Source organism: Tenebrio molitor, chromosome 5, assembly GCF_963966145.1.
Source record: "Tenebrio molitor chromosome 5, icTenMoli1.1, whole genome shotgun sequence".
NCBI classification, from domain to species: domain Eukaryota; kingdom Metazoa; phylum Arthropoda; class Insecta; order Coleoptera; family Tenebrionidae; genus Tenebrio; species Tenebrio molitor.
The window spans coordinates 1,255,019-1,273,259 of NC_091050.1; the positions used below are offsets into that span (position 1 = coordinate 1,255,019).

Sequence of the window (18,241 nt, forward strand, 5' to 3'; positions counted from 1 at the left end):
TAGTAAAAGAAATAACTGAAAAATAAAACACAGAATATGTAATGGCAAATTATTTATTTATAGAAGCTCGCATTGCCATACTGCGACTACTCTGTGTCGAAACATCACATTTTGGTTTCTTATGTTTGTTATTCAACAAAAAATATACACGACACTTAAAAAATAATTTTACAATTTTTTTAAAAATGCTATGACAATTCGGAATGTTATCGGGACACATAAAAGTATTCATAGCATTACTTATAAAGTCATCTACACTTAACCTATTTTCTAAAATCTCATCTTCATGAGCTCTAAAACTAAGTTCCATATTATATATACAATCAAATAATGATAGTGTTGGATATACCAAAATGTTAGCTTTAAATTCTTTTAATTTTGTAAGTCTAGTTAACACTGTCACTTGATCTGGAACCTCCTGTACTGTTTTATAACAATTAGCGCATATTGCATAATGCTTTTTTATTTTATGTAAAACAGCACCTAACAAATAATACAAACTGGCCTGCACTGCGCTAGACAAATCAAGAGATGAAAAAAATTCATCTTCCTCTTGTAACTCGTGCACTACAGTGGTTTCTATTGTTACCAGTTCTTTATTTTCTTTTAACTGACTACAGTATTTCATAATAAAATTTCCCTCATCATTTTCGTAACTAGTGCTTTTGGAATGACTTTCAAATTGACCCAAACACACTAATCTTAAGCTTACTTTAAACATATGAGCATCTGGAACAGATTGTCGCGATCTTATCGATGAAAATGTATTTTCCAGACAATCTTGTGTCAGTCTGCCCAACATGACGAAATCAAAGTTTTCTACTTCCAAGTATATTTTTTGAAAATCCAACGCTGACTCTGTTGCCAATAATATTCCACTTTGAAATGGTAGCCACTTGTTGTTGATGGTCATATTATAGGTAACATCTTGCACAGATTTCAAGCAAATGATGTGTTCGTCATAATTTTCCTTGTTTTTCATCGACATGGCCAAACTTGGATACCGACATGTCAATAATCGGAACCATTTATGAAATAGTTGTAAAAACCATGCAGTCGTTGTATGTTTTTCATTAATTTTTTTTAATGAAATGTAATATAGGAGACCAGCCGCAACATCATGACTCAATAATGCAGTACTTAGAGAAACATTCATTTTGTCAAAGTGTGATGGTCTGATTACCTTCTCCTTCAAATGGGGACATAATTTTACCACATCATCTTTTTCAAGCTCATAAAGCTCTTTGATGGGTTCAATTGAAACGATGTTATATTGCAGTTTATGTTTCCTCACAATGGAATCTCCCAAAACAAAAGAATAACCTTTTGTTAGCGCTGCTGCTATATTTTTATAAATATGCACAGGATCTGGTACAACCAAAAGTCGTTCATTACTAAGGCATGGATGTGGAATGGAATTGCTAATAACACTGTGTTTTCCAGCAACGATGTTAAGTAATTTCCACAAGCTCCTATTTTGAGGCCCCATGTCGGATACAATTGCACGCACTGTTATGCCAATTTCATGAGCTTTCATAAGTATTCCTTTCAAACGTTCATAAGCTTCAGAAGAGTTATATGAATTAGCTGTAAAATCGTAAGCAACTATTTGCTTCCATCTGGTAGAAACACCAGCCAGCATATACACTAAAGCATGAGAGGCATACTCATTCAAGTTCTCATGTGGTGATTGAAGTGTTGGTCTACCAATCACTCTGGAGAGGCTACTGTCCAACTGCAAACCAGGTGTGATGCTCATTTCATCAAAAATTAAAGTGGCATGTTTTTCACTTGGTTTCAAAGTCTCCATCTGTAATTAAAAAACATAATTTTAGAAATCTTCCTAAATTCCTATCAAGTATCATAATTTATTTTATATACTAACTTTAAGCTTGAGCACACCAAAAACTTCATCTAATATACCTGGTGTAAATTTCAAGTTACTCAAACGAGATTGTAGGGTTCTAATGCTTGGATATGGAAGACCTTGTTTACGAATTTCCTCGTAACCACTTGTACCACATGCCATGTATAACCTTAACCCTTTTTGTATGCTTCCATCAGACCATGACGCTCCTCTGCAAGTCCCTGTTTCCAGATACTTCAACTGGTCATCACTAAAAATCTGCTCCAATTTTGTAGAATTTTTTTGTTCCAGTTTTTTTCTATAATATGAGCATCTTCTTAAAGCGTCTCGCAAGCGTTTTCTCAACTTTTCAATTAAAACATTTTTCATGTCATCAGGAACTTCATTAAATAATTCCTCACAATCAGCTACATCAATTTCAGATGTACTCAAATTGAAGTAGTCATCACTTTCACCATTTCCATTACCTAATAATAAACAAATTTCAAATAACATAATCTATTATATCTACATTAAAACAACTTACTATTATTGCTGGCAACTTCTTCCATATTTTCATCACAATTCAATGTATCTATTCGTTGTTTATCTTTACTAGATGTGTTAGGTTCAACCATATTTGTAATTTGTATTAAATCGGGAATTGCATCAGGCCGAAGTCTTTTTTTGCCATCCTGCCTATTCTTTTCAAACTGGTGATCCGAAAAATGAATCTATAATAATTTCATGGTTACTTCATTACGGTTTAATAGCAATCAAATAATAAATACCTCACAAACTTTTGCAGTATTAGGTAAGTTTGATCGCGAAATTAAATTCACCCATATTTCTCTTCTTTTGGCATTTCGATCACCAACTGGCATCTGATACAGTTTAATACCGCTCTTGCTCGTGTTAAAACATGATGGCACAGAACACGTCGGCATTTTTTACAGGCGAAAAATAATGTCCCACAAACAAGCACAAACTATTCTTTATCGTCACAACACCCTTACAGTTACACCTGCTTACACGTTAACACGCGATGCGATTACACTAATGTCATACACATGTCGTATTGTCGTATGTCTAACTGTCAAGAAAAAATTGTCAAACGGCAGCCATGTTTGGGATTTAGATAGCTATCCTTTTCTATCTTATAGGCCGAATTGATTGCGCTACTTATAGTTTCTAGTGACTTTAAACAATTATGTCAAAAATTGATCAACAATTTCTTTGGATTTTTTTTTTTAATAAATTGTTAAAGGTCACGACTTTTCCAAATAAATAAGATAATGAAACGTATTAAATATCAATTGTATATGCATTGCTTTCAGTTATTGCACAATGGAGGTCAAAACGTGGCCGATTGTGACCGGTAGATCTTTATTATTTTATCACTCGTTACTCTACTGCTTTTGAAACTTACAGGGTCCATCCGCTACGAACTGCTATCCCCAAAATATCTAGATAGCGCTTGTGATGTTATCAAAAACGCGCTTTTCGTCAGTGGACACATAAACAAAGCCATCGGGATCCCCAACGACCCTGAAGCTCTGGCAGAGCTGGACCAGCTGCCAAGAACAACCGCCAAAGATGGAGTTAGCGTCGTGGCCATCGACCAAAACACTGACAAAGTCGCCGGAGTGGCCTTCAACAAGCTTCTGGTGGGTACCAAAACGCTGTCCCGCATCTCTCGCAATTTCTGTTCCCAGGTGAAGTCCGAACCGTTCTTCGAAGATCTTGCCAAATCGTTCAAAAACCAAAAATCGAGACAAATCCTAGATTTCATAGTGACCACCGAGGGCATCTGCGACCTCTTCGATGTGTGTCAAGTCGACTGCGTCATGGAGATTTTCCTCCTCGGCACTTCTCCCGAATACAGAAGGCAAGGAATCGCCAAAAAGCTCTGCGAAGTGTCTATCGAAATCGCCCGGAATTTAAGCAACGGTATTAACATCAAACGTGCCTTAGATGGACGAGAACTGGTCTTGACGCCTGTCCCTCGCGCCGTCACTGCCATCTTCAATTCGTTCATCCCGCAACGAATCGGCCGCCAACTCGGATTCGAGATTGCCGCCGAACGCAGCAACACGAAGGCGGAGCTCACGGGACGCGTCTTAGAGATTCCCGCCGAAACACCCACCACAACAGTGGAATACAAGAAATTATGAAATAAAACAGCAGATTACGAGTATAAAAATATATTTTTTCAATTGTTTACATATAAGTACTTAATGTTGTAACACGTGAAGGCTTCACGTCGAAGATGGCACGCTACTGAAGGTCTGTTGAGAGGCGGAGTAGGTCATGTTTACCAATAATTGCGGGGGGTACCCCAGACGTTCGATGTAGTCCTCGGAGCACAAGACGAACGGACGCAGACTTAGTATTTGGTACTGTCCGACGGACCTGCTCAACCACTCTATGTCTACTGTCACCACTTTGAGTGCGTCCAGCCAAGCTAGGCAAGATAAACGAAAGTTTTACCTTCTGAGGAAAAGGTCAATAAGAGAAGCAATAAAAGTAAAACGTAAAAGAGGGGACAAAACTATACATTTGAATATTATTAATACTCACTTTCGTACATTTCAAAATCCTGCGACGCCTTCGCCTCCGTGACTATGATACAAACATATCCTTCCTTATCCAGGAGGTTCTCCGGCAACCTCACCACTTTGCCCCCGAGCAAACGGACAACGTTCTGCAACACCTCTGTACACTAACGGACAAATTGGAAAGTGAAATTTACCTCGATTTCCTTCTGTGAGGTCGATACAAACGGAGGAGCCGCGTGGATCTTGTATCCTTTGAAAAGAGGTTTAGTGGTTCTGGTTAGTCTGGATTGTTTCGGTCCCGCTATTCCCGACACGTCCATGACCTCGTAAGGTTCCTTCGATAGAGAAAGAAATCAAAAGTTGGCAAAAACTGGAATATCAATAAGGTGGGAATAAATTACAATAAAAAAATGTTAAAGAAAAATATATGGATAAGACAGAGTTGGGAAACAAGACACGAAAAACAACAAACAGAAACAAATTGTTTTAGAATAGAAAAAAACAATTAATGAAAGAAAAGAGCAATAAAAAAAATGAAAGTGGTAACATTTAGAGCGTGAGAGTGTTAGTGAGAGTAAGAAAACATAAACAATGTACGTGAGAAACGAGTGAAATATGCACAAAGAGGGATAGAAAAAAATCAACAGGGATTGAAAAAGAGAAAGCAAAATTAATAGACAGGAATAATTATGAAACACGAGTCAAAAAGAATGAAAGAGACTTGACAAAAAAGGTAGAAAACCAAAAAAAAAGAAAAAAGAGAAAGTAGCTGAGGGCGAAAGCGCGAAAATAGAATGAGGAAGAGAAAAGATCAGAAAGAAGGGAAGTAATTTAATGAAATTGGAACAAGGAGAGGGAATGTGACAAAGAGAAACAGCGAAAGAAGGAAAATAGGACGGAGATAAAACGGGACACAGGACGGGATTGAGAAAAGGAGAAAGCGTGGGAGAGAGAAGGCCCGAAAGATGAGGAAAAGAGAGAAAAAGAGGAGAGGGTGGAGAGAAAGGTATACTTGGGAAGAGATATTTATTTATTGATTCACGTCCATCATCCATTTACTACAACCTATTTCAAATGTTTTGAAAGAAAAAACTTCAAGGAGACTTTCTCCTGCTGACCCACCTCTGGAACGATACAGTTTCTCCTGAGACACTCCTGCACCCACCCGAAACTCAAAACCCACGCCCCCGCCGCCACCGCCGAAACAAACTTGATCGTGTGATCTCTGAGAAAATTCCTCTCGTTGGCGGAAACTATCAAGTGTGTGACTTTCGGGCCGAAAGTAGCGCTGTAACTGGCCAATTTCCTGTTGGTCAGCGCCGAAATCGCCATCACCTGATCCCGACTCACTCGACTGCAAGCGATGCAAGGCTTGCCGCCATTCGACAGCGACGAGTTCAGCGACGTCTGAGAGTCGGGCGAGTCCTGCGACGACCTCACGTACTTCAAGATGCTGTTTTGCTTGGGGGTACCGCTCAGGCGACAACTGCTCTGCGGTCGCTTCACGATGGTGAGCGGCGAGAACTTCGCCCGCTGGGCCAGCTCGAGGGGGCCCGGCACGCGGCCGCGCGGCTGTACCGGGGTACTCGTCGAAATCGAAATCTTTCGCTGGTCCTGGAGCGGCGAGCGTCTCGCGCTCCCCTGGAAAGCGATCGGGGACAGGCTGAGCTTCTCCGAATCTTCCCTCACCGAAAACGGGGTGCTGGTGATTTTGTTGACCGGGGCTAGCGGGCGCCGCGGCGACAGCTGAAACCGCGACGAGTTGACCTCTCGCGGCACGGCGTTCTCCTCACCGTCTTGGAATTCTATCGGAGGGGGCAACGTTATGTCGAGCATCGATTCAGCCCTGCGAACAACACAATACCAACCTCCCCTTTCAAGTTGTTTTCCCTCTCACCTGTGCTCCGAAAAACTCGGAAGCTTCTTCTGAGGCGTCGACTCCACCACATCCGTATCTGAGAAAAAAGGATCATCACTGGTCGCAACACCGTTCGCGTCACAACCGTTAACAGCACTTTTCACCAAAACGTTCCCCAGAATGTTTATTTTGGGCGCTTCGCGTTCGAAAATCGCTGCCACCTCTTTGTCAACGGCACTCTCTAACGTCCGATCGAATCCACTCATAATTTCGTCCACGTTGTCTTCGGTGATCGTTTTGTTAGCTATCACTGTCGCGTTTCGATCACTCAAGAACATCGACTCGGAAAACTTTTCTTTTTGGTTGTCCGCGTTGAACAAGCTCCTCCTGCTCTTTTTCGGCGTCTTCTCCGCGTCCACAACCGACGAGTACGGCTTAAAATAATCCAAATCGTCTTCAGGTTTACTAGAAATGTTGCCTTCTCGATCCCGGGAGGGGTGTTCTTGTTTTGGGGGACGTCTCGCGTCTTCCGTCGCTGAACGGGTGGGTTTTGTAGCGTTGTAAATGATATTCTCGAGCTGTTCGATTTGTTCTTGACTGCGCGTTTTGAGGGGAGGATCAGCCTCGACACTTTCACCGCTGCATTTGTCGTATTTCTTCAACAGTTTGGTCAGATATTCCTAACAAAAACGTTTTATATAATGCTTTTTTTACGTAAACCAATGTACGTACATCGAACACCTTATTACGACAAAACGTGGATTTTTTGTTTTGATGACACAAAAAATAAAAATAATTTTTCAAACAAAAAAAGGAGTATGTGCTTAAGACCGCACGACAGAAGTGGAAACTTCTATGATGCTCGTTACTGATTTTAAGTAATATGTAATATTCTATAAAAAATATATCATTATGGATGATAGTACTTGGAGGAATAAGGTGCAAGGCATAAATAATTAATATTATTTAAATCCAATGCTGTTTTTAAATAAACATAAAAAATCTGTATTTTTCAGTAGAAACTGCAAATACGTCCGCTTTTAGAGGTACACTCTGGCAAAATTTGTGAGGTTAGGTTTGGATTTTTAAGTTTTATTTTCTTGACGATGATATTGAACACAACACAAGTTTTCATACCAATACCAATATCCTGTATTATGATAGTTTCTCCATTTTCCTCTTCACATTTTGCTACACAAATTTTTCCAATAGATGAATTGTTGAAGCCATATAATTGAGAATTACGTATTAAATCCTACATTCATCTGTAAACTTACAATATTTGTCGTGTCTTTATCGTTTATATTATATAAAACCATACAAGGTATTTCACGAGTGATAATGAGCCTGACGGAATAATAAATTCAACCCACAATACATTTTCAAAAAAAGCCGGACATTTTAATGACAGTAGCCAGCTTTTTTCGGACATATATACTCAATTTCATATAAATGTGCATCTAAGCAAGCCATGAAAATCTGATTTTCTGTTGGTAGCAAAGCTAAAGCTAGTGACTTTGACTTTCAAAGTTGTTTGCTCTGCACGAACCCGATTTGATTAATTTTTCAGTTTTTGTCCATTTTAACTTTGCTGATTTCAAAAGCAATGTTACGTCTTTTTACTGATTAAATTAAAGTAATTTTTATTTGTTTTTGTCTTTGTATTTTTACCAAGTAAAGATTTATTGGACATGACCTTCATAAATGTGACTTTTGTAATGTAACTAAATTAAAGGTGCTTTTACAAATGCACAGCTCCCTACTTACGTCATAATTAATGTCGTCACTTTCCTCCGAAAACTGCGCCTCCCTTCCAACCTTCCCTCCGTCTTGTTCTTCAACACATGACACAAATCCGACTGACAGATCCTCGTTGATAAACTTGGCACAAGGCCTCTTCGACTGGAACTTCCCCGAATCGCCGACAGGACTTTCCGGCTGCAACCTCTTCACGCCTTTACTACCATCCTGCTGCGATTCCGCCGACGACACGATCAGAACCGACTGTCTTCCATCTCCGCTCGACGCCTCGTTCTTGCTTGCCTCAGCCTCGATCCTCATCTCTTCGGTGTTGAAATCAACATCGAACGCGGCCCGGATCGCTTGATCCTCTTTCTCGTCGAAAACGAAAATATCCGACGGGGTGGCGCTGCTGGTTGTAGACTGGCGCTTGTCTTGCAGCGTCTCGGTCTGGACGTCGACGCTGACGCTGTCCACCTCGGTCTGCACCATTTTGTTCAGAGTGTTCGCGCTTTTGGTGACGTTGTTGTTGGCGCAATTTTGACAACAGTACAAGCTCTCGTCGGGCTTTGTTTGCACTTGTGCATCAACAGCGCTTGTCTCGGTTTGCGCAACAGCATCAAACGTGTTTGTCTCAGTTTGGACGACGGCATCAGTTGTGCTTGTTTCGGTTTGTACGTTTTTGCTGGAGGTGCATTTTGCAAACATCTGCTTCAATTCGGACATCACAGACTCGAACTCTCTCAAACACTTTTCCTTCTCGCTCTCTGCCAGTTTACTCAGCTCTGACATGAATTGTTTTCCCGCATCTAGAGCACTTCTCATCGACTTCTTCGCTGGACTCTCTTCGCATCCACGATTCCCGTTTTGAAGCATTTTTTCCATATTCTCGATGAAATAATTCTCCATGGCTTCCAAATCGTACGAGTTATCTAAGCGCCCTTCCTTTTTATTCTCGCAAGTCTGCAGCTCGATTTTCAACTGTTTCGGCCGCTTCATCGTCCTGTTCATGGTCTTGTTGAAATCCTTGATCCTGTCCCAACCGGTAACGCTCTGATTCTTTTTCTCGTCGCGCTGCAATATCTCCTTTTCTATCGTGTTCAAATATTCGTCTTCCATCAGATCTATTATAATTTTGGCATCTTTCTCGACAGGAATAGGAAACTCTTCGTCCGTGACCGCCTCCTCGATGTGATAGTTCTCCATCACCGGAGTGTCCCCGGCCAAAGAATGTCTCTTACTCCTGCCGCTAAATTCGTTTTTTTTAATGTGAATATCCAAAGACCGCGCCCTCAGCTTGTACGGACTTCGACGCCTCCTACGCACACTTTTGGTGTTGGATCGGTTCAACCTGGTCGTGTTGACGTTGACTTGAGACACTGAAGGCATGTCCAACGTCAACACCAGCTCACTGTCGTCACACTGGGTGTGAGTCTGAGTCTGGGTCAGCCGATCGAACACGTTGCGGTTGTCGTTCAACCATCGAACCACCTCGTCACGATTCTTACAATCCTGAAACTCCAACAGCTCAACTCTGTTTGCAGTCTTCCTTCTGTTTGTGTAAGTTTTCATGTTGCTGTGGAAGTTGCTTTTGTAATTTTCGTCGAGAAGTCTATCAAACGGATCTTTGTTCTCGTCCGCGGCTGTTTTCGCTTCACCCCGGATCAAACCCTCGAAGACCCGGGGCCTTTCCACTTTTTTATGACGCGACAAGGTCTCATCATAGCCTTTGAAAGGACTAGTTTGAGAGTTGGAGCTGTTGGGGCTCTGGACACCTGAAGGCTTGTTTCTGCCAGATCTGCGCCTTACAGGCGGACTTTTACCCGAAGAAGCGCTTTTTGAAGTCGAAGTAGTGGCCCCCTTCTTTTTTTTCTTACTTCGACTTGATTTCTTGGTTTTAGCCATTCTGGCTGAATTCTGATTCTTTATTTGTTCAAATACCGTCTTGACGTGTGTCTATTCCCAGTTATTCTAAGGATAATAAAACAAAAACAACTCGTAAATTATAGAAAAAAGTTAGGTTAGGAAAAGTAAAACAACTGAGAATCGACACTGCTACTATCGAACTATCATCCAATTCAAGCCGCTTTATAATTTTTTAATTAATAGGTTGGTTTACCTGTGACACATTTTATCCCTTTACGAAGCACTTGAAACTTACACAAGTTGCACTTGAAGCAGGAAAAGTTCTTATTTTAGCGCTTTAAACTTCGTGTGTACAAAGTCTACAAAGTGCCCGTTGTTCGGACGGCCAAGAGCCGATTTTTTTTTTGTCAAAGTTTTCGAAAATACTATTCATTGGCAATATCGTGTGGCATAAATTTAATACTGTAATAAATTTTGTATTTTGTTGGTGTTACTTCGGCGTTGGCACAACATTGTTAATTTTCACTTGAACGAACATGCGGGCGATTTGTATTCCCTAAGTATTCCCAGTCGTAAAATTTGTAACTAAATAAATTTGAACAGTGCAGCCAACTGCATGTCAATCCCCTATAACGTCGATGGTGAGTTTTTGGGTTTTCACAACAAACCAATATGTGCAGAAATTTCTACTAAATCAGTGAGAATTCCACCATTGTTGAATGTGAACCCCATCCCAAACATGCATCGTTTATGGTAGCACGCGCCAGTCCCTAACTACGCCGCGATCAATTCGCGAAATAACCTCATTTTTTCCGTCACCTGAACTCGTCGAGAATGAGTCGAAAAACCCCCGGACCCGTCCCCAACCGGTGGATGTACTGCCCCCGCAAAGCCGCCGACCTGATCGTCGGTCAGTTCATGGCGTTCAAGACGCCTCTGAGCAGCAGCTATGACAGTTTGGTGCCCCCTGAGTGCAGATTTCCGCCGAAAATGCTGTTCGACCTGTGCCGGACCAAAAAGGTTTTGGAGCTGTTACTGTCTGGATCGTGTTTGTAGCGTTGATTTCCAGATCAAATTCGGTTTATGGATAGATCTGACAAACACCACTCGCTTCTATGACAAGCAAGAAGTCGAAGACGAGGGGTGTAAGTATATTAAGTTGCAATGTCGAGGACACGGCGAGACGCCGTCGACCGAGCAGACCAGCACGTTTATCCAGTTGGTGCACAATTTTATTATCAAGCATCCGCTGGAACGGATTGCTGTTCACTGCACTCATGGATTCAACAGGACTGGATTTTTAATTGTTTCCTACATGGTGCAGAAGATGGACTTCGACCTTGAACTGGCCATTGAGACCTTTGCCAAGATGAGGTGAGAAAATTAATTATGGAACTAAATGTTTATGTACCATCTAGTTTGGTATAAATATGTAAAAAACTCTTCTAAAAGGATAAAAAATATCTATATATCATGGCTACAAAAAGCAAAAGTCAGGTCGCTAATTGATCCAGACAACTGTCAACATTTAACCTAAAAAATACACTACAAGTTCCATTTGTTTTAAAAGTTATTAGACTTAAATTGTGTACTTCATTTCAAATTTGATAATCAAGCCACATGGATCAATCCACGAGTCAAGTTGTATTTTTCTTGGCTGACTAAACTCGTGAAATATGCCATTACGCTTGAGAAATGTATTTTTTGTCATTAAATTATGATTCTAGGCCACCAGGTATCTATAAGAGCGATTACTTGAAAGAACTGTATAGTCGCTATGACGATCCTGCTGATACTCCCCCTGCTCCGAGTCTACCCGATTGGTGCTACGAAAACAATGAATCTGAACCACCTCGACAAAACAATTATGAGCAGCCGGCCTCCTCCTCCAAGTAACTATTTTTTTAAACAAATATTTTTATGATGAGAATAAAACAGAAAACATTATCTAAAAACCCGTAAAACAGATTTCTTTTATCTTTGATTCGAGATATGTATTTTCTTTTTTAATTTTTCGTAGCAACTTGTACCGTAATATTTTTTTTTCTATTTTGCGTTCGTAACAGACCTGTTACGATACCAAAAACAGTGTCGTAACAGTTGAAAGCGGTTCTATAATAGCGATAGTACAATTTACGATTATCATGTTGGTACTGCCAGAATTCTGGCAGCGTTAGCCATTCCGTGCGAATATCCCAAAGTCGACAAGTGTTTCAATTGTTTTTTGCCAACCATAAAATTTCCCAGAATTTTAAAACTATTACTTTTGATTTAAAAACAGCTCAAAAGGTGCAAAATAGAAAAAATCGTATAAAAAAACTCGTTTCATAAGGCGTTTATTGCATGCATCCTCATGGACTCATGAAATAAACACTTTCTTATGCAACTCGTTTTTTTAATATACATAAATACTATTTTTTGACAGCTGCACGTTAAAAAAGAATGTACTTGTACATATTTAGTTAATACGACAGTTCGTATTTTAAAAAACTTGTCAAATTCCCCCCTTTCGATTTTCCAGTAGTTTCGGGACCTCCAGGAGGGGCGCTTCGAACGCCGCTTTCATGGAAGGCGTCCCTGGAGTCGTCCACTTCACGGAACAACCCAAAGCCTTCCAACTGCAGAAGAAAGTACAGGTCATGTGCGAATGGAAGAAGAAGAATTTTCCGGGCTGTCAGCCGGTGTCGATGGACATCAACAACATCCAACTGTTGCACCAGAAACCGTACAGAGTGTCTTGGAAGGCTGACGGTGTACGGTACATGATGCTGATCGACGGTCCAGATGAAGTTTATTTCTTCGATCGCGACCACAACGTCTTCAAAGTGAACGGACTCACGTTCCCGCACAGGAAGGATCTCAGGAGGCACTTAAAAGACACCCTTCTCGATGGGGTAATATTTCATTTTTATCAACAATAATAATTAAACAAAGGAATTTGGCTCATTGGAGTGGAGAACAACACGTTCGCGTTAGGTCGTCAAATTTAAGTTTTTGAAAAAAAAAAAACAGAAAGTACGAAAATTGAAACGGAAGAATTTATTTTTCTATCCAGATTTAACGTAACGCAACTTTATTTGTCCTCAACGTTGATTTAATAAACAAGAAGATTGGAAAATCAAAACTCGATTGTGCAAAAAAACAGCCACACAATTTACTATAACATTCAAATTTTTGTTTTCAGTGTATTTTCAGAAACATTAGCGCCACTTTCAAATTTGACATGAGACTTCTTGCATTATTTTTATGAAGATAATGAGAAAATGTCTCCTAAAATTTGTGTATTACTCCGTAAAAATTCTCATGAAGTAATCAGAATAATCACTAATCATTACAAGAAGTATTCAAAGTGACCGTCGTTATTGTTAATACATACAATAATGAAGACGCGGACGAAATGATTCTTCCACTCTTTTCAGCATACCTCAGAAGAAGTCGCACGGAAATTCTCTGGGCTCGAGGAGCACTCCCGCACGCTTCACAATACGCCAACACAATATTCGAAAATGATCGTGCCATTTTCACAAAATTTTAGCTTAAATCACAGATCAACACGTCCACCTGCCTTGTGGAGTCGAATAAAACTAACTAAAAATGTAATTCTCTCACCTCGGCCGCAGAGCGAAAAAACTTTATTTAAAAACACAATGTTTTGCGCTGATTTTACAAAAACTACTATTTCACGGTCACTGTCATTACGTCAATTAACTAGAAAAAAGACAGCTCGTTGATTTATGCGGAGGTAAAATACTGAAATGCAAATTATATTTCGAAAAAATGGTACATAACAAAATTGTTCTTGTATAATATTTAATTTACAAATGATCAAAGTGAGGTTATGTATTTGAAGGAAATGTCAAAGCAGAGAAACCAAAGAAGCGAGCCACGTTTGTTAACTTTTTCTCTCCAAACTCTTATCTAATTTTAATCAGCAAGCCTTATTGCAGTTGGCTTAAAAATTGTTCAAGTTTAGACTTACGAGATTATGCGATTTTTCCACTTGATAAAAACTATCAGTAGCGCTTATAAAACTTAAAAAAAGAGTTTGACACACTTAACCGTTTCCTGTTTTTGTAACTAAAACCTCCATTTTCATGATTTTTTCTTTCTCGTATCTTATCCGCCATTACAGAACAACACATAATCCCCCAGAAGCTTAAAATGGATTCAGATAATGACATCTGAAAAATTCTACTCGGAAGCTCACATTTTTTTCTCTTTACAAGTGGTACTTTGCAAAATAGTAGTGTTGGTAGCACTTGTACACAGTCCTATAACTCGAATAAATTCGAAAATCCAGACTTAGATTACTGAAACTAGGTGGTTAACAATGTTAGAATGACCTTCAGAAGTTCTTTTGAACACAGACTGTCAAATAAAAGTGGCGAAATGGTCACGCCGGTTTGTTAAGAACGATTTGTATCTTTCAGGAGATGGTGATAGACAAGGTGAACGGAGAGGACATCCCCCGTTACTTGGCGTACGACATAATAAAATTCGAAGGCCAGGAGGTGGGCAAGATGCCGTTCTACCCCACCAGACTGCACTGTCTGGAGAACGAGATAATCAAGCCTCGCTACATGGCGATGGAAAACGGGTTGATCAACAAGACACTGGAACCGTTCAGCGTCAGAAAGAAGGATTTCTGGGAGATCACCCAGGCGGCTAGTCTATTAGGAGAAAAATTCGCGAGGACTCTCTCGCACGAGCCCGACGGCTTGATCTTTCAGCCGTCGAAGGAGCCCTATGTGCCGGGGCGCTGCGACGAGGTGCTGAAGTGGAAGCCTCTGGACATGAACTCCGTCGACTTCCGCCTGAAAATCGTGAAGGAAGAGGGTGAAGGGTACCGTCGGTGGTCGACTAGTTTGCGAATCTCGCTGACCGCTTTGTTTGCAGGATCGTCTCCAGGAAGGTGGGTTTCTTATACGTGGGGCAGCTGGACGCGCCCTTCGCCAAGATGAAGTACACGAAGGCGCTCAAAGAGTTGGATAACAAGGTTATCGAGTGTAAATTCGAGGATAGTCAGTGGAAGTTCATGCGGGAGAGAACGGACAAGTCCTTCCCGAACAGTTTTAATACTGCCAAAGGTACGTTCATGGAGGGAGAGGTGGGTGGGGTTGAATAGGTTTGACCGACTGTTTTTCAGCTGTCTGCGGAACTATCCAGAATCCGATAACTAAAGAGAAGCTTCTGGATTACATCGACAGGTATAGGTTCGACGACGATTGTGATATAATGCCACCACCAGCGCGGAGGATAAGAAGATGATTTTTCAGTGGAGTGTAATGGTTTTTATTTATTCGGCATAAGTATTTTTTTATGATATACAAGAGAAGATAGGTGCATCATATCGGAATCACTCAGTCTAAACCTTGTAATAAATATTATTGAATCTAATTTATAACGAGTAAAGCAAATAAACGAGCGTTCATTAAAGAGTTTCGCATTTAAATCTTATTTAAGAAAGTGCCAAGTTCTGCAGAGAGAAAAAATTGTTGATACGTGCCGAGAGGAGGTGTTTGAAATCGATTTGGTTTGTTATCGCAACAATAAAACCCTGACCTTTGAAAATCCTTTTTAATTACAGTTTTACTGTTTATGATGCGGTTATTTATCTAAATGATAATAATTGCTACCTGAATTATGTCTAAAAGGATAAGTGTGTCACTTTGTCGGAAGTTTATTGTTGTCAAACATACGTATCGACTTCAACGTTTTTAAGAAGTTGCGATCATTTCTGTCGAGAAAAACTTCGACCGACACTTGTTTGTGAATATGAAGCACGAATAGAGAAAGAGGGAATCGCAATTAAGCATGCTAAGGTAGGATTTTAGTGTATTACAAAAGAGCTGACACAAAAAGAATAAGTGAAAGGAAACAAAAAAATAGAAAAAATTAGATTATGTTAGTGTAGAGATAAAACTAGAAGAACTTTTGTTTATTTATGTACGATTGTACGGATGATTCTGCATTTGTTATCAACAGTCCGAATATTTTTTTACGTTCAGCCTGTCAAGTCAAAATTTATCATCTTTTAAATACTGTCATTGACGTTACGTTTTAGAAAGGTCAGTTGAACAAGTTGGACAATTCAAGTTATATTTTGATAAAATCGGAGATTACTTTCTATTTTTCAGTTCACAAATGGTCTTTCCAAAAGTATTTATATTTATTGAGATGAACTTGTCATATGAGGTCACATAATATCCCAGTGGTCAGTGAAAACAAATTTATTAGAATTATTTTCAGCCAGTTGGTTGGGATGGTACTTCAGTGGTTGCAAAAATGTTTCTGAAAGTTAACTGAAACACAGTAAATTATTATAAATTCACGAAACAAGCTATACAGGATGTTATGGAAGTCCACGTAATAAATTTAATCACCAGTAGGACTCGTTAAAATAAATATTTTTTTATTTATCATTTTTTCCGCAAAATTTTCAAAACAGAGTTAAAATTAAATATGATTTGAAGCCTAAAATTCATACCCGCTCATGTGTTTACACATCCATTGAGAACGAAGCACGAAAAAAGAATTACTCGATTAAAATCCTCGAATGAAAAAAATTATTTGACGTTTGCAGTGGACACTGTCGCACTGTTTTGAAGGTGCATGATGTGTTCATAATTAATTATTAATTTGAACGGAAAGAGTGTGGCTTTCTTTAGTCATTTTATTTAACTTTTTTGTTTATCCCTTTAAATTAAAAACTACGCGGACATATAGTGAAATTTTTTTAATAAGCAATTGTCAGTGTCAAAATGAAATAAAAAACCATACTGTACCACCCTAAAAGTTGGACATATGGACCAGCTGTATAACAATTTGACACCAAATCATGGTTAAGGTTATGTTCACTTCACTTCCCGTACCTTTCTTCCGTGAATTCATTTTCAAAACAAATTTAATGAGAAATCAGGAGAAACCTTTTCGAATTTGAAATAAACTCTCGCTCGTTAGGGCGCAGGCTCAGTTACATAAAAAAATGTTGACACTCAATATGACCAATCGTATTATCATGAAAATCACAGTTTGGCTCATACCAACAAGACAACGTTTTGACAATTGTTTATTAAAAAAATTCAACTATAGCTTAACAAATTGCGTTTGTGCTTTTACGATGAGGACACACAATTGACTAATAAGTGTAACAAAAGACATGAACGCAAATTTAAAATAAATGGATACGTTTAGGTATTTAATTTTTAAAGATAACCGAATATTAATAACATAAATCTCATTGAACTAAAATACCTAAATAATTTTTCACCTTTTTTAATAAAACTGCAAAAAATACGCGTCTTTTAACCTAACAAAATATCAAATCTTGATTTCGCGCTTTCGTTGAAAACCCGAAGCGACAAGGACTCAATGCAAACAGATAAATAATAACCAGCTGTAAAAGCTAGTTAAATGGTTTGGTTAAATGTGACGTCATAGTTATCTGTCAGGAGTGCCAGGAACGCCAAAATGCTTTAACCATTACCTAACCATATGAGGATGACCATACGTGGTTAAACCGCCGAAATTTGCCTATTATAGGTTAGTAATAATTTCACTGACCTGATTTAATCGATAATAACATGTATAACAAGACCTTGTTTTTTAATGGGATATTTTTTTTTATTTCACAAAAACTTTTTGGTGATCTTCGAAGAAAAATGTCCAATTCAATGAGTAAATTTATCAAACACAAAAAGTTTGAGTAGATAAATTAAAAAATTTATCCGAACGAAAAGAACAAGGTCGAGTTAGGTATATTTGTTGAGATTATTTCCAGAAAAAAAAAACAACAAATAACGACAATATCTTATTATTTATCGACGAAGAACTCATTTTCATTAATTATAAAATGAACTGTCGAATGTGACAAGAGGAAATAAAAATTTTAATCACTGACAAGAGGAAGCGAATTTTTATCCGAGATAAACAAAAATGATTGGTTCAAATTCAACGCGTGTATGAAGACTTCATTTTGTAATTTAGTAACATTGTGGGATATTTTAAATTTGCCGCGGTACTATTTTCTTCGCGTAGTACGGGAGTCGTGAAATAAATACTTGACTGTCAACAATCTATCACTGGATAGACTATAGAGCGTACAATTCTCTACATTTTTTGTTTTTTATGTTTTTTTGTCAGATCAATATTTTCGTAGTTACAACGTGTAGAAATCGAGAATTTCTATTATTTTTGTACTTTTTATTCTTTTCCATACCACCACAGAGGTAGAGCAATAGGGTGCATTTTTTTTTACGTAGTGTCCCCGGTGGGCATAGTCCACGATGCAGTAGAAGTTTACTGTTTTACTCTTTTTGATCTCTTTGTAACGTAAACGAAACCAAATGATCTGGATCGATCGGTTTAGATGAG

At 39.0% G+C, this 18,241-nt stretch overlaps 3 protein-coding genes and 1 long non-coding RNA gene across 9 annotated transcripts; 2 read left to right on the forward strand and 2 right to left on the reverse strand.

Moving 5' to 3' along the window:
* Positions 1–37: 37 nt before the first annotated feature.
* LOC138131857 (uncharacterized) lies at positions 38–3,078 on the reverse strand. 3 transcript variants are annotated; one of them, XR_011159927.1, is made up of 4 exons: positions 2,638–3,078; positions 2,394–2,580; positions 1,924–2,334; positions 38–1,810 (listed from the first exon to the last, which is right to left on the reverse strand). It is a non-coding gene; the product is annotated as an uncharacterized lncRNA (long non-coding RNA). The 3 variants fall into 3 exon arrangements; XR_011159926.1 differs by having other exon boundaries at positions 1,886–2,334; XR_011159925.1 differs by having other exon boundaries at positions 38–2,334.
* Positions 3,071–4,049, forward strand: LOC138131847 (uncharacterized). 2 transcript variants are annotated; one of them, XM_069049097.1, is made up of 3 exons: positions 3,071–3,224; positions 3,278–3,513; positions 3,562–4,049. In XM_069049097.1, exons 1-3 carry the CDS (start codon positions 3,194–3,196, stop codon positions 4,018–4,020), a joined length of 726 nt encoding a protein of 241 aa, XP_068905198.1. In that variant the 5' UTR covers positions 3,071–3,193; the 3' UTR covers positions 4,021–4,049. The 2 variants fall into 2 exon arrangements, with proteins under 2 accessions (XP_068905198.1, XP_068905197.1); XM_069049096.1 differs by having other exon boundaries at positions 3,278–4,049.
* Positions 4,035–10,281, reverse strand: LOC138131843 (breast cancer type 1 susceptibility protein homolog). 3 transcript variants are annotated; one of them, XM_069049089.1, is made up of 7 exons: positions 10,122–10,281; positions 8,030–9,973; positions 6,302–6,942; positions 5,527–6,250; positions 4,599–4,739; positions 4,427–4,550; positions 4,035–4,310 (listed from the first exon to the last, which is right to left on the reverse strand). In XM_069049089.1, exons 2-7 carry the CDS (start codon positions 9,905–9,907, stop codon positions 4,105–4,107), a joined length of 3,714 nt encoding a protein of 1,237 aa, XP_068905190.1. In that variant the 5' UTR covers positions 9,908–9,973; positions 10,122–10,281; the 3' UTR covers positions 4,035–4,104. The 3 variants fall into 3 exon arrangements, with proteins under 3 accessions (XP_068905190.1, XP_068905191.1, XP_068905192.1); XM_069049091.1 differs by having other exon boundaries at positions 4,198–4,339; XM_069049090.1 differs by lacking the exon at positions 10,122–10,281 and having other exon boundaries at positions 8,030–10,067.
* Positions 10,282–10,467: 186 nt separating this feature from the next.
* On the forward strand, positions 10,468–15,306 carry mRNA-cap (mRNA-capping-enzyme). The gene is made up of 7 exons (XM_069049092.1): positions 10,468–10,888; positions 10,938–11,242; positions 11,596–11,760; positions 12,390–12,762; positions 14,299–14,711; positions 14,765–14,955; positions 15,015–15,306. Exons 1-7 carry the CDS (start codon positions 10,703–10,705, stop codon positions 15,134–15,136), a joined length of 1,755 nt encoding a protein of 584 aa, XP_068905193.1. The 5' UTR covers positions 10,468–10,702; the 3' UTR covers positions 15,137–15,306.
* Positions 15,307–18,241: the final 2,935 nt, after the last annotated feature.

Coding starts and splice junctions, on each gene's coding strand:
- LOC138131847 (XM_069049096.1), top strand. CDS start 3,194: ATGGAGGTCAAAACGTGGCCGATTGTGACCG. Junction 3,225..3,277: donor AACGTGGCCGATTGTGACCG/GTAGATCTTTAT, acceptor TGAAACTTACAG/GGTCCATCCGCTACGAACTG.
- LOC138131843 (XM_069049089.1), bottom strand. CDS start 9,907: ATGGCTAAAACCAAGAAATCAAGTCGAAGTAAGAAAAAAAAGAAGGGG. Junction 6,251..6,301: donor CCGAGTTTTTCGGAGCACAG/GTGAGAGGGAAA, acceptor TGTTGTTCGCAG/GGCTGAATCGATGCTCGACA. Junction 4,740..5,526: donor GAAACTGTATCGTTCCAGAG/GTGGGTCAGCAG, acceptor TCTCTATCGAAG/GAACCTTACGAGGTCATGGA.
- mRNA-cap (XM_069049092.1), top strand. CDS start 10,703: ATGAGTCGAAAAACCCCCGGACCCGTCCCCAACCGGTGGATGTACTGC. Junction 10,889..10,937: donor ACCTGTGCCGGACCAAAAAG/GTTTTGGAGCTG, acceptor GTTGATTTCCAG/ATCAAATTCGGTTTATGGAT. Junction 12,763..14,298: donor AAGACACCCTTCTCGATGGG/GTAATATTTCAT, acceptor TGTATCTTTCAG/GAGATGGTGATAGACAAGGT.